We start from the raw sequence: 15,194 nt of genomic DNA, 5'->3' as shown, positions 1-15,194 counted from the left end.
TTTTTCCTGATGCTTCTGGTCCGGGGACCACACTTTGAGAACCACTGGTTCTCCTCCTCCTCTTCTCCATAGGTGCTAGGCAGGGTGCAGTGGAGGCAGGCCCCGTTTGACACGTGCTTCCCTGTGGCTTCACTGTCTGTATCTCCACGTTTCCAGTGCACGGCATTTACTCAGACTTCGACACCGGTGTTGCTTCTGTCTCACCCCAGCCTGGCGAGGCGCCGCCTGCTTCACGCCTCTCGTCTGTGGCACGTGTGCCCAGCGGGCTCCCCATGCGACGGCTTTTCCCAGCTCTGAGTGTTCATGTCACTCGCTGCATGTCCCGCCACACTCGGCCCCTCCGCAGAGCCCCTTGCTTGTTTTAAAAGAACTTTCCATAGTGAGAAGTGAGGGCGCAGTTAGCTCGGAATCCTCGAGTCAGCCTCCTCTGTCACCAGTGTTCTCCCCTCCACCCTCCTGTCTTGGATTTGAACTACTTACTATTTTAAAGCAAACCCCATTTTACTACTGAATAGCGCAGTATGTTTTTATTGACATCAGAAAGGCACCATTGTTCTCACGTAACAGCAGGGCTTTTTCACATGTGACAAAAATAACAGTTTCCTGTTATTATTTAGTGCCTAGTCCACGGTCAAAGGTCTGTTGACAAAATGCCTGTTACTTTTTTTTTCTCTTTCTAATTGGATCCAGACTGGTTCCGTTCCACTCATTAAATCAATCTGCTGCAATGTCTCTTAAGTCCCTTGTGTTTCTTTTACCCAGAACATTCTCTCTGTTCCCCGCTTCTTCCCATTTGCCATGCTGTTGGCTGAAAGAATCTGGATTCCAGATTCTGGACTTACCTCATAACCTTCTTGTATTGTTTAAGTCATTTGCCTTAGTTCCTATAGCCTGAAAGTTAGATCCAAAGAACTGGTTTACATTCAAGCACCTAAGATTTTTATTTTATGACTTAATTCTGGCGAGAATGCTGTGGAAGTTCGTGTGCTGGGAGTGGTGCTGAGAAGGCTCTGGGTGTCTGAGGCGGCTGCCTGTCCGCCGGAAGGCCGCACCGTCCTTGGTGACCACTGCCTGCATCCATTGTTTCATTCAAAGTTGAAAAATGGTGATTTTGCTGTTCTGTCATTCCTCCTGCAAGTGCAGGCTGGAATTCTTTGGTACGGAAGAACTTCCCCACATCTGCTAGGGCTGGTTGGTATCTCTGAAACAAGCTTCAGCCGGGATTGGCAGAATAAATAGCTACTTGTCTTTGCAGAGTAATGAATGGGTGCTCTCACAGCCTCTGGTGGTATCCAGAGGGCTTGATTTTGCTTCTCTCTGCCCCTCTCCACCTCCCTTTCTCCCTTAGCGTTCTTAAGAACTCATGGTCTTCTCTGTATTCAGTGTGCAGTAGGCTTTTTTTTGTTGTTTAAAATTAAACAGATCCCTTGGGCTCTGACTTATTTTTTGGATAGAAAACTCAAAATAATTAAATTAAATTAAGCGTAGATCCTGAAGACCATACAAAACACACATTGGGCTGAACAAACCTACTTCAGCTGAGCTCTGGTAAACACTGCCAAGGTGGAGAAGGGAGTCTGACCCCGGCCCCCCCGCCCCCCTCCGCTCCTCCCCCCTTTACCCCTTCCCCCTCCACCCCTCTCCCTCCACCCCTCCACCCCTCCCCCTCCACCCCTCCACCCCTCCCCCTCCACCCCTCCCCCGGCCTGCCCCTGTTCAGGTTCTTCCCCGGCAGCCCCGCCCAGCGGCCTCTGTCCTGATTCCCACAGCGCCCACTTCTGGGGGCAGGTTCACCCTTTCGGTTTGTAGCTTCACCTGCAGCGCCGCTGCCCATCTGTCCTTCAATTTCTGTATTGTTCCCCTTTTTTTTCTTTCAATGTATCTGTTGAACGACCCAGGCCGTTGGAAGCTTCAAGGCTCCCATCATCTGGGTTCTGTGAATCCCACACATAGGCTGCAATTCAGCAGGTTCCTCTGTGTTTCTTGCAAAACCTGCCAAAGCCGGGTGCAGTGGCTCATGTCTGTAAAATGGGAGGTCAAGGCAGAAGGATTGCTTGAGCCCAGGAGTTCAAGACCAGCCTGGGCAACATGACGAAACCCCATCTCTTAAAAAAAATTAAACAGTCTTACAAGTTTGGCCCCTTTGTAAGATGGAGTGTGGGGTGGGTTTAGCCCAAAATGAAGGGCCATGCTGCCTGGCTGTCTCACTTTCTCTGATGTCGGCAGCAGCTGATGCTTAACACCTGCATTTGTTGTTTATTCACTGGAGATTTCAAAATGGCGCTGATTTTATCATTTATTATTCATTGTTCACTGGAATGGTTTTATAGAGAGACACGTCTCAGGCCAGGCACGGTGGCTTATGCCTGTCATGTCAGCACTTGGGGAGGCCAAAGCGGGCGGATCGCTTGAGCTCAGGAGTTTGAGACCATCGTGGCCAACATGGGGAAACAGCATCTCTACTGAAAATATAAAAATTAGCCACTTGTGGTGGTGGCGCCTATAGTCCCAGCTACTTGGGAGGCTGAGGCAGGAGAATTGCTTGAGCCTGGGAGGCAACAGCTGCACTGAGCCTCAGTCGTGCCACTGTTCTCCAACCTGGGCGACAGACCGAGACCCTGTCACACTGAGCCTCAGTCGTGCCACTGTTCTCCAACCTGGGCGACAGAGCGAGACCCCGTCACACTGAGCCTCAGTCGTGCCACTGTTCTCCAACCTGGGCGACAGAACGAGACCCCGTCACAAAAACAAAAAAAAAAAACAGAAACTACCTGTTTTGTTTCAAAGGCTGTGCTGTCTGACAATTAACATCGCTACTCAGCTTTCTTTTGATTAATGTTTGCATGGTACATCATTTTCTACCCTCTTACTTTTAGTCTGTCTCTGTCTTTAAATTTAAAGTGGCTTTCTTGTAGACAGCATGTAGTTGGATTTACTCTTTTAATAAAGAAGATTTTTACTTTAATTTTCAAGACCAGGTCTCACTTGGACACCCAGGCTGGAATGCAGTGGCTGTCATTGCAGCCTCCACCTTTGGGACTCAGGTGATTCTCCCAGCTGAGCCTCCCGAGTGGCTGGGACTACAGGCATGCAACACCACACCCAGCTAATTTTTTGTATTTTTATTTTGTTGAGATGGTGTCTCACTATGTTCCACAGGCTGGTCTCAAACGCCTGGGTTCAAGCTATCCACCTGCCTTGGCCTCCCACAATGCTGGGATTGTAAGTGTGAGCCACCGTGCCCAGCCTACTTTTATTTTCTAGAGACAGTGTCCCACCCTGTTGCCCAGGCTGGAGTGCAATGGTGCAGGTGCAGCCAGAGCTCAGTGCAGATTCAAACTCCTGCACTCAAGCGATCCTCCTGCCTCAGCCTCTTGAGTAGCTGGGATTGGAGATGCCGCCATGCCTGGTGGTTTTGCTCTTTTATCTAATATAGTCATGTACTGCGTAACAGTGTTCGGCCAACAATGGACTGTATCTATGAAGGTGGTCTGATAAGGTTACAGTACAGGTTGAGATCACTTACTCAAAATGCTTGGGACCAAAAGTGTTTTGGATTTTGGAATATTTGCATTATACTTAACGGTTGTGCATCCCAAATTCAAAAATCTGATAGCTGGGCCTGGTGGCTCATGCCTGTGATCCCAGCACTTTGGGAGGCTGAGGTGGGTGGATCGCTTGAGGTCAGGAGTTCAAAACCAGCCTGGCCAGCATTGGGAAATCCCGTCTCTACCAAAAATACAAAAATTAGCGGGGTGTGGTGGCGGGAGCTTGTAATCCCAGCTACTTGGGAGGCTGAGACAGGAGAATTGCTTGAACCCGGGAGGTGGAGACTGCAAGGAGCCAAGATCTCACCACTGCACTCCAGCCTGGGCGACAGAGCAAGACTCCATCTCAAAAAAAAAAAAAAAAAGTCGTTATCCAAAATGCCTCAATGAACATTTCTGTTGAACGTCATATTGGCCCTCAGAAAATTTTAGATTTTGGAACATTTTGGATTTCAGATGTTTGGATTTGGGATGTTCAACCTGTTCTGTATTTTTAGTGCACAGTTTTTGTGATCATATATGTTTAGATGTACATATACTTCCTGCTGTGCTACAGCTGCCTGCAGTATTCAGTATAGTTGTGTTTGTACAAGTTTGTAGGCCAGGAGCAACGCTGGGTACCGTAACCTGAGTGTGGAGTGGGCGACACCATTTAGGCTCGTGCACGTACAGCCTGTGATGTTCAAACACAGCAATCACCCAGTGACACGTTTCCCACAACACACCGTGATGTTTTGTGAGACATAACTGCATCACAGTCCCTTCGTTAAGTTGATATATTTAGATTATCTCCATTTAATGTAATTATTAATATAGTTGGATTGCAGGCTAACATCTTAATAGTTCTTCCACTTATACCATCTGTTGCTCCTTTTTTCTTCATTTTCTGGGTTTTTTTTTTTTTGAGATAGAGTTTCGTTCTTGTTTCCCACGTTGGAGTGCAGTGGTGGGATCTCACTCACTGCAATCTCTGTCTCCCAGGTTCAAGTGATTCTCTTGCCTCAGCCTCCCGAGTAGCTGGGATTACAGATGCCCACCACCACGCCCGGCTAATTTTTTGTATTTTTAGTAGAGACGGGGTTTCCCCATGTTGGCCAGGCTGATCTCGAACTCCTGAGCTCAGGTGATCTGCCCACCTCGGCCTCCCAAAGTGCTGAGATTACAGGCGTGAGGTGCCACGCCCAGCCCTTTTCTGCATTCTTTTGAATTTAAATTTTTTGTGATTCCAATTTATTTTAATATTGGCTTTATTATTTGCACTGTTTTCATTTATCAGTCTCCCTCCAACAATTCATTATACCACACTAACATGCAGTGTAAGAATCTTAACAACAGTGTGGTCCAATCCTGTCTTGTATCTTGTTTCTGCATTTTAATTTTACATATGCTAAAACCCTACAGTATATTGGCTATTATTTTTGCTTTAAGTATTTTTTTAGTTTGATTAAACATTAGAATAGTTTAACCTTCATCTTAAACATATCCAGAGATCTTTATTCCTTTGTATCCAAATTTCTGTCTTCGTGGTATTATTATATTGTATCTAAAGTCTTTCCAATAACTTTTTTTTTGGTGGCACAAGGCTGTTGAAAATAAATTCTCGCCGGGCGCGGTGGCTCAAGCCTGTAATCCCAGCACTTTGGGAGGCCGAGACGGGTGGATCACGAGGTCAGGAGATCGAGACCATCCTGGCTAACATGGTGAAACTCCGTCTCTACTAAAAAATACAAAAAACTAGCCGGGCAAGGTAGCGGGCGCTTGTAGTCCCAGCTACTCGGGAGGCTGAGGCAGGAGAATGGCGTAAACCCGGGAGGCGGAGCTTGCAGTGAGCTGAGATCTAGCCACTGCATTCCAGCCTGGGCGACAGAGCGAGACTCCACCTCAAAAAAAAAAAAAAAAAAGAAAAAAAAAAGAAAAATTCTCTCAGCTTTTGTTTGTTTGAAAAAGTTATTCTTTTGCCTTAATTTTTCAAAGAGACTTACTTCCAGGAATATAGAATTCTGGGTTGGCAGCTCCCCACCCCCAGCCCTTAGAGAGGCTACTCCAGTGCGGCCTGCATGGTGTGTGATGAGATGCTGGCGGAACTTCCTCTCTCTGCTCCTTTGCGTACTGTATGTCTCTTTCTGTGTCTGCCACCAGTATTTTCTTCGGTTTTCAGCAGTTTGAAAATGATGTGCCTAAGTGTGATGGGTTTTGTTGTTTTGTTTTGCTTTTTTGGTGTTTATTTTGTTTAGGTTTCGCTGTTTCGCTGAGCTTCTTGGATCTTTGGTTTGACCTCTATTTATGTTTAAGAAGTTCTTAGCCAGCTCTTCTCTCCTCTCCTCTCCTCTCCTCTCCTCTCTTTGCCTCTCTTTGCCTCTCCTCGCCTCTCCTCGCCTCTTCTCTCTTCTCTTTTCTCTTCTCTTCCTTTTTTCTTTTTTTGAGGCAGGGTCTTACTTTGTCACCCAGGCTGGAGTTCAGTGGCATGAACACGACACAGTGCAGCCTCAGCCTCCTGGGCTCAAGCAATTCTCCTGCCTCGGCCCCACAAATAGCTGCGTCTACACACTTGCGCCACCACACCTGGCTAATTTTTGTATTTTTAGTAGAGACAAGGTTTTGTCATCTTGCCCAGGCTGGTGTTGAACTCCTGAGCTCAGGCGATCTGCCCGTCTTGGCCTGCCAGAGTGCTGGGATTACAGGTGTGAGTCACTGTGCCCGGCCCACTTTATTTCTTCAGCCTTGGTTTTTGTTTTTTTTTTTCTTTCTGGGATTCCTTGTACACAATGTTAGATTGTTTAATGTTGTCCCACAGCTCTTCAATGCCCTCCTCTTTTTTTCTCTTCCCATTTTAGTTTTAGATAATTTATCTTGGCCTTTAAAATTATTCACCAGTTCTTCCTTGTTGAGTATACTTATGAGCCAGTCAAAGGTATTTCTCTCTGGTACTGTTGGTTTCTGGTGTTTTATGCTGACGTTCTTGGAATTCCTGGTCTGTAGTACAACGTTTCAGTCATCTCTGAGTGTGCTTCTGTTGATGTTTTTCTCTCTTGATTGGGGATTCAGATTTCTCTAGTGCAAGACTTTTCAACCTCAGTATTTTTGATGTGTTGAGCCAAGTAATTCTTTGGGGTTCGAAGAAGGGGCTGCCCTGCTCATTGTTTGGTGCTGAGCAGCATTCTGTTGGACACTAGGTACCTCCCCCAGCTGTGACAGCCATAACTCTGTCACCTGTGCTCCCAGGCATAGGGTGCACTTTCCCTCCCAGCCAGCCCCCTTGTTCAGCAAGACAAGGATCCATGTAGGCCTCACACCAAGGAGGCTTCCCCTGGTCTCCACCTTCCCTGCCTCCTGTGAGCACCAGGAGCCAACCAAGGAGAAGAGCGAGCAGCGGGGCTCACTCCCGGGGGCTGCAGCCTCCAGGCTGTGTCCTGCGGGGGGAGGCACTCACGGCTGCCTGGATTGCCTTTCCGTTCTTGAGTGACTTTGTTTTCTTTGTTTTCCTTAGAGCTAATCATTGCCTCCCTATTTATTTTTTGGTTTCTGTGTACTTGTTGTAAACCCATTCCCAAGCTGATGGAATTGCACGTTTGTATCCTCAGACACCAATTGCTGGATCACGTATCTTCGCTTTACTCTTTTTTTTTTTTTTTTTTTGAGACAGAGTCTCGCTTTGTCGCCCAGGCTGGAGTGCAGTGGCCGGATCTCAGCTCACTGCAAGCTCCGCCTCCCGGGTTTACGCCATTCTCCTGCCTCAGCCTCCCGAGTAGCTGGGACTACAGGCGCCCACCACCTTGCCTGGCTAGTTTTTTGTATTTTTAGTAGAGACGGGGTTTCACCATATTAGCCAGGATGGTCTCGATCTCCTGACCTCGTGATCCGCCCGTCTCGGCCTCCCAAAGTGCTGGGATTACAGGCTTGAGCCACCGCGCCCGGCCTACTTTACTCTTATCTTGGTGGTACATAACCTTTAGTTCTTAAGACACTTGCTCAGAAGATAACTGTTTTGAGCCTTTGAATTCTGAAATGGTCTCTCTCATGTCACGGACACCGTGGCCCTCCAGTTCTCCCCTCAGGCTGTCTCCATCTTCCTTGTCTTTTTTTTTTTTTTTTTTTTTTTGAGATGGAGTCTCATTCTGTTGCCCAGGCGGGAGTGCCGTGGTGCGATCTCTGCTCACTGCAGCCTCCGCCTCCCAGGTTCACATGGTTCTGGTGCCTCACCCTCCTGAGTAGCTGGGATTACAGGTGCTCACCACCACGCCCGGCTAGTTTTCTTGCATTTTAGTAGAGACAGAATTTCCCTATGTTGGCCAGGCTGGTCTCAAACTCCTGACCTCGGGTGATCTTCCCACCTCGGGTTTACAGCTGTGAGCCATTGTACCTGTTTATCTCCCATGTCTTTGAGCATAATCGTGCTAGTGTCTCCCGAGAACTCTTCTCTGTCTGCACATCTCGGTGCTCCTCAGAGTCCTGGTATTGGCTGGTTGGCTTTAGTCCCTGTTTTTGTCTTAGCTTACCACACACGAGCACCTGCTGGACGACATGGTCTTACCAAGGAGACGGGGGTGCTGGGGTGCTTTGGCTGCAGCAGTGCTGTTCCCACCTTTGGACTTTGTTCATGTTTGCTTGGGCAGCGAGGGGCAGAGAGGGTGCCGCTGGGCAGGAAGGGAGGGTCCCCATCTGCAGACCCGAGCTGCACTGCAGAACAGCTGGGATGAGTCACAGGTGACCCCGACATGGAGGCTTTTGTATCTCGCCTAGGAGCAGGGCCCACAGTGGAGCCTGGGTCTGGTTTAAACCAGATCCAAGGAAGAGGAAGGAAGGGAGGGCATTCCCACAGCTAATGAAAGGCCAGCCCAGGACAGCCGCACACCCCGCTGTGTCCTAATAAGCCCACCCTGCAGAGCCTGTGGACCCTGCAGAGCCTGTGGACCCTGCAGAGCCTGTGGGCACTGGGTATTAAATGGCTCTGAGAAAGTGGTACCTGTGTTCCGCGGTATAATGGTTCTAAGGTTATATGGAGTATGATTTGTTAGCAATGCATGTGGAGTTATTTATGGCTAAAATGGCATCATTTTACCCCTAGGTATTTGGTTATATATTCCAGCACACCCCTCCAAGCACAAAAGGTTTAGGGGATGGCTTGAACGAGAAGGGAAAATACTGGTAATTTTTGAAATAAGGCACGGGCACATGGGGATACATTTTACTTTTGTCTCTGTTTTTGAAAGTTTTCTTAACAGAGTAATAAAACAGTGAGACACTAAAAAAAGAAAAGAAAAGAAAAAGCAGGAAACCCTTTTGTAGCGGTGGGCTTGTGTGGAGAGTGAGCTCTGTGGCCACCTCTGCAGAGGGTGACCTCTCACCTGTGCCAGGTGGGGCGGCTGGCTGCGTGGGCCTTGTCTGAGGCTCCGCCTCGCCTGCTCTGTGTTTGCAGCAGCTCAGCCCCTGCCTCCGGAGCTGGCCCCGATTCTTTAGCCTTTCCAGGATTCTGCTGATGGGGACCCACCTGCAGGCAAGCAGGTTTGGGTTATCTCTGCTTTGCCAAGTCAGTGCCTATTTCAGCTGCTTTCTGTCCTGAAAGCACAGCTCCTCCCCTCAGTGGGCTCCTTTCTTGTTCTGGTCCCTCCTTCAGGGTCCGGTCAGCAGCCGGTGAATCTGTGCCCTGCCCTGGCGGACCTGGGGCGCCCCTCCCACCCATGGTGGTTGACTACCCCTAATGCCTCTGTGTTTTTCCCACCTTGTTAAAGGATTCTTTGTTTTATCTCTTTTTTCTCAACCCTAACTGGATCCCATTGTCATTTATTTGACGTATCCTTCCCAGAACATCTCCTTCCTTACGTTCTCCTGCCATTCTGCCTGGACCCCCGACCCCGCAACTCCCTTCTCTGTTTCCTTGTTACACAGCACAGAGCCAGAAACATATAGCGTTATCGATTTTTATGATTGTATAAATAATGCATGCTGATTGTAAAATAATCCAGATACTACATACATGCATGAAGAAGAAAGTACAAATCACTTGTTATTCCAAAACGAGGGAATCATTCTTAGTATTTTTGTATGTCCTCCCAGACTTCTGTGTGTATAACCACATTGAATTTTTTAAAATAACTTGTTTTTCCTTTAATGTAAACATTTTTCAAAGTCAGTAGCTACAAGTGCTCTGCAGCCGCTGGTCCTGAACCAGGGATTCACGCAGACGCACTTGGTGGTGGTGGTGGTGTGGAGGGGGCACTTTTTCAGGACGTACATGAGGTTCTACGCCTTTCAGGTCCTGTTCCATAGGTATGGGGTGGTGCGCAGACTGTCTTTTAAAAAATCTCCTGGATGGTCGGCCGGGCGCGGTGGCTCAAGCCTGTAATCCCAGCACTTTGGGAGGCCGAGACGGGCGGATCACGAGGTCAGGAGATCGAGACCATCCTGGCTAACACGGTGAAACCCCGTCTCTACTAAAAAATGCAAAAAACTAGCCGGGCGAGGTGGCGGGCGCCTGTAGTCCCAGCTACTCGCGAGGCTGAGGCAGGAGAATGGTGTAAACCCGGGAGGCGGAGCTTGCAGTGAGCTGAGATCCGGCCACTGCACTCCAGCCTGGGCGACAGAGCGAGACTCCGTCTCAAAAAAAAAAAAAAAAAAAAATCTCCCGGATGATTCTAATACAGCCTCATTTGGGCATCGGGAAGTCTCTTGCTGGCTTCAGGGTAGATGATTTATGCCACCTGGGCGTGCCCTGCAGCCACTGTTTTGCAGGTAGACAGGTTGGTTGCTCCCACTTTTCTGTTGTTGCAAAAGCTAGGTCCTTCTAGATACATGTTTGTGCACTTAATTATGTCTTCAAGTGGAGTCTTAAAAAAAGATTATGTATTTGCAAGCTTTTTGATTCATGTCTCCGAGTTGCTTGCCATGAAGTTGGGACAGAACTCACAGTGATGGTGTGTCGTCCCTGCAGACCCCACAGACACCAGCTTTGCAGTGTGCCAGACCAAATGACCAAATGGGAAGAATGTCAGAGGCTTTTTACGTTGAATTTCTTTGTGTAATTTCCTTTGGGGGCATTTGTAGTTCTTCTTTTGTGAATTGTCACTCAATTCTTTGCTTATTTTTGGGGGGCCTACTTCTTGTTTTCTTACTGGCTGTCAGAGAACTCTCCATAGCAAACCAGTAAGGCTTTGTCCGGTGCGCTCCAGAGTGCCTGTCATCCTGGGTGCCCTCAGTGCTTTCACCTCCACAGGCGCCTTCAAGTCCTGGTCCTCTCAGAGCCCTCCACTGACCATGTCCCCCAGGCAGGCCCCGCACTCTGTGTTCTGCCCCTTGCCCTGCGTGCAGGTTCCTCTGGCTGCCCCGGAATCCTTGGGGCTCCCATAGATTCATTATGCCGCTGCCCACTGCTGGCCTGTGATGGCCTGGACTCTCCTGCCAGGTGTCTGTTCCTGTTTCCTTGGCACCCGGCCCAGAGCCCCTCTCGCCTCAGAATCTTCCTTGACTTCTGCCAGAGTTGAGCAGCTGGCCCTCTGATGGGCACATATGAGCGGATGCGGTCACGCCTGGCCCCCTGCATCTGGTGGGAGGGGGCGCACCAGCCCCCCTGGATCTAGTGGGAGGGGGCGCGCCTGGCCCCCCGGATCTGGTGGGAGTGGGTATGCCTGGCTCCCTGGATCTGGTGGGAGGGGGCGCACCAGCCCCCCTGGATCTAGTGGGAGGGGGCGCGCCTGGCCCCCTGGATCTGGTGGGAGTGGGTATGCCTGGCCCCTGGATCTGGTGTGAGTGGGCGCGCCTGGCCCCTGGATCTGGTGGGAGTGGGCGCGCCTGGCCCCTGGATCTGGTGGGAGTGGGCGCGCCTGGCCCCTGGATCTGGTGGGAGTGGGCGTGCCTGGCCCCTGGATCTGGTGGGAGTGGGCGCGCCTGGCCCCTGGATCTGGTGGGAGTGGGTATGCCTGGCCCCTGGATCTGGTGGGAGTGGGCGCGCCTGGCCCCTTGGATCTGGTGGGAGTGGGCGTGCCTGGCCCCTGGATCTGGTGGGAGTGGGCGCGCCTGGCCCCTGGATCTGGTGGGAGTGGGCGTGCCTGGCCCCTGGATCTGGTGGGAGTGGGTATGCCTGGCCCCTGGATCTGGTGGGAGGGGGCGCGCCTGGCTCCCTGGATCTGATGGGAGTGGGCGCGCCTGGCCCCCCGGATCTGGTGGGAGTGGGTATGCCTGGCTCCCTGGATCTGGTGGGAGTGGGCGCGCCTGGCCCCCTGGCCCCCCGGATCTGGTGGGAGTGGGCGCGCCTGGCCCCCCGGATTTGGTGGGAGTGGGCGCGCCTGGCTCCCTGGATCTGGTGGGAGTGGGTATGCCTGGCCCCTGGATCTGGTGGGAGTGGGCGCGCCTGGCTCCCTGGATCTGGTGGGAGTGGGCGCGCCTGGCCCCTGGATCTGGTGGGAGTGGGTATGCCTGGCCCCTGGATCTGGTGGGAGTGGGCGCGCCTGGCTCCCTGGATCTGGTGGGAGTGGGCGCGCCTGGCCCCTGGATCTGGTGGGAGTGGGTATGCCTGGCCCCTGGATCTGGTGGGAGTGGGTATGCCTGGCTCCCCGGATCTGGTGGGAGTGGGCGCGCCTGGCCCCCCGGATCTGGTGGGAGTGGGCGCGCCTGGCCCCTAGATCTAGTGGGAGGGGGCGCGCCTGGCTCCCCGGATCTGATGGGAGTGGGCGCGCCTGGCCCCCCGGATCTGGTGGGAGTGGGCGCGCCTGGCCCCCCGGATCTGGTGGGAGTGGGCGTGCCTGGCCCCTGGATCTGGTGGGAGTGGGTGCGCCTGGCCCCTTGGATCTGGTGTGAGTGGGCGCGCCTGGCCCCCTGGATCTGGTGTGAGTGGGCGCGCCTGGCCCCCTGGATCTGGTGGGAGTGGGTATGCCTGGCCCCTGGATCTGGTAGAAGTGGGCGCGCCTGGCCCCTTGGATCTGGTGGGAGGGGGCGCGCCTGGCCCCTTGAATCTGGTGGGAGTGGGTATGCCTGGCCCCTGGATCTGGTGGAAGTGGGCGCGCCTGGCCCCTTGGATCTGGTGGGAGTGGGTATGCCTGGCCCCTGGATCTGGTGGGAGTGGGCACGCCTGGCCCCTGGATCTGGTGGGAGTGGGCGCGCCTGGCCCCCTGGATCTGGTGGGAGTGGGTATGCCTGGCCCCTGGATCTGGTGGGAGTGGGCGCGCCTGGCCCCTTGGATCTGGTGGGAGTGGGTATGCCTGGCCCCTGGATCTGGTGGGAGTGGGTGCACCTGGCCCCTGGATCTGGTGGGAGTGGGCGCGCCTGGCCCTCTGGCCCCCTGGATCTGGTGGGAGTGGGCGCGCCTGGCCCTCTGGCCCCCTGGATCTGGTGGGAGTGGGCGCGCCTGGCCCTCTGGCCCCCTGGATCTGGTGGGAGTGGGCGTGCCTGGCTCCCTGGATCTGGTGGGAGTGGGCGCGCCTGGCCCTCTGGCCCCCTGGATCTGGTGGGAGTGGGCGTGCCTGGCTCCCTGGATCTGGTGGGAGTGGGCACGCCTGGCCCCCTGGCCCCCCGGATCTGGTGGGAGTGGGCGCGCCTGGCCCCTAGATCTGGTGGGAGTGGGCGCGCCTGGCCCCCTGGATCTGCTGGTTGTGCAGATGGTGGGCGTCTCCGTCTCTGGGCTCCCTGTGTGTCCCCGGTGCTGGCAGACATATAGCAGGTACCCACAAAGCCAAGCTGGCCTTGCAGCGCTCGGCTCAGTCAGTCCACACCTGCTGAGCAGCTCCTCTGTGCCTGCACTGCCCAGCGCCTGGTGGAGGGAACGCTGGCCTCTCGTAACTCTGACACTGACCACCAGTCTTGTCTGATTGCAGTTGGGCCGGTGCACAAACAGCGTGGTCAAGTATGAGCTGATGCGCCCATCCAACAAGGCCCCGCTCCTTGTGCTGTGTGAAGACCACCGGGGCCGCATGGTGAAGCACCAGTGCTGTCCCGGCTGTGGCTACTTCTGCACAGCGGTAAGAGCCCAGTCGGGTGGCCTCTGTGCCCTCCACAGGCTTGCTGTCTGCTCGCTGGTGCTGGTTCCTGTCCTGTGTCCACCTGCTGTCGGGTGGTCCAGCAGCTTGGCCCAGGTCTGGTGTCTGTCTGGAGGTCTCCAGTGTGTCACAAGCCCCTCACCACCGCTCTTGAGCCCCAGTGCCTTAGACACTTTCACCCCCAACCCCCATTTCCCTCCTCCTGCCTGCAAGCCGCTTTCAGAGATGACTAGGACGGTGTGACCTGGACTTCCAGGCCGGAGGAGGGAAGTAGGGGTTAGGGGTGAAGGTGTCTAAGGCCCTGGGGCTCGAGAGCAGTGGTGAGGGGCTTGTGACGCACTGAAGACTCCAGGTGGAAGCTGTACTGAGGACGTTCACCCCCCATGACGAGGGTGTACAGAGCACACAGCTCCCGGCAGAGGCAGCACCACCCTGCTGTGCCCTGGGCTGTTTCTGCTGGGATCTTGGGTCATCAGTGACTTCACTGTCAAACATCTGTGCTCAGCCGTGCCCAGGGCCCCCTGAGAATGGGCTGCTTCCCTACGGAACTCCCTTGTGTGGGCACCCTTGTGCATGTAGGGTGTGAGAGCGTGTGTGTGTGTGTGTGCACATCTGTGTGAGCCTCTTCCTGTCAGCGTCTGTGTGTGTGTTTGGGTGTGAGCTTCAGGCACCCAGAGATGCCCTGCTGCCCCTTTGTGAACCTGGGCCAAGAGCTTCCACTTTTGGGGGCTTTTCTTTGGACTTCACACCTTGCATGTCGTCCCCATCTTCAAACATCCTTTTTTTGCTTCTGCTACATCTGTTTATCTCTGACTTTCTGCAAGAAAATGCTGTTCTTATGGCTGTGTGCCCCTCCCCGAGGCTCACCTGGGTCGCCAAACCACATCTGCTGCACTGCCGGGCACGGGGGCAGCTCCAGCTGCCTGATGCTGTGCCCTGAGGTTCTGTCGTCTGGCCCTGTCCCTATCCACCCTTTAGAATAGAGGCCTTCTGGGCCCTTCTTTAGGCCTTCTCTTTGTGGGCAGCCTCAGCTTTCCTGGGCCTGGGTGGGTCGGAGGCAGCCAAGTGACCTCTGTCTGGCTTCAGCTTCCTCTCTGTGGGGCGAGAGCACCGCGGGAAGCATCGTTCCTCCTTCTTAACGATGCCTGGGGCCAAGACTGGACCCCCACCCCGACCCATGGCTCACTCTGCAGACCGCCCGATGTGGGATGCGGTGCCAGTTTAGTAGTACTTTATTTTTCCAAATACTAACCCCAATTAAAACAAAAAATTTTTGTTGTCCTCCCATTTTTAGGGTAATTTTATGGAGTGTCAGCCCGAGAGCAGCATCTCTCACCGTTTCCACAAAGACTGTGCCTCTCGCGTCAATAACGCCAGCTATTGTCCCCACTGTGGGGAGGAGAGCTCCAAGGCCAAAGAGGTGACGATAGCTAAAGCAGACACCACCTCTACCGTGACACCAGTCCCCGGGCAGGAGAAGGGCTCAGCCCTGGAGGGCAGGGCCGACACCACAACGGGCAGGTACCTGGCACAGGCTCTGGCTGGGCTCTCCAGTCGTTCACCTGAAAAGGTTTCAGTTGTTATTTTAACATTATTGCTTTCTGCTGTTTTTCCCAGAAGTCTCTGAGCTGATGCTGATGCTCATGGTGATTTCTGACATTTAAGACACTGAAATTCATTT

General features: G+C 53.0%; 1 protein-coding gene across 40 annotated transcripts in view; it reads left to right on the top strand.

Annotated features, from left to right (window-relative positions):
* EHMT1 (euchromatic histone lysine methyltransferase 1) overlaps positions 1-15,194 on the top strand; it is a 229,481-nt gene that overhangs the window by 154,637 nt on the left and 59,650 nt on the right. For 34 of the 40 annotated variants that reach the window (XM_077966801.1, XM_077966790.1, XM_077966781.1 and 31 more), the window contains 2 exons: positions 13,352-13,495; positions 14,808-15,034. In XM_077966801.1, coding sequence (XP_077822927.1) covers positions 13,352-13,495; positions 14,808-15,034 — 371 coding nt within the window. The remainder of the gene's footprint in view (positions 1-13,351; positions 13,496-14,807; positions 15,035-15,194) is intronic. The other 6 variants (XM_077966802.1, XM_077966793.1, XM_077966779.1 and 3 more) reach the window with 1 other exon arrangement.

Source organism: Macaca mulatta, chromosome 15, assembly GCF_049350105.2.
Source record: "Macaca mulatta isolate MMU2019108-1 chromosome 15, T2T-MMU8v2.0, whole genome shotgun sequence".
In the NCBI taxonomy this organism is placed as follows: domain Eukaryota; kingdom Metazoa; phylum Chordata; class Mammalia; order Primates; family Cercopithecidae; genus Macaca; species Macaca mulatta.
Note: the sequence above shows the minus strand (reverse complement) of the source record. Positions and strands in the feature narration are given on the sequence as shown.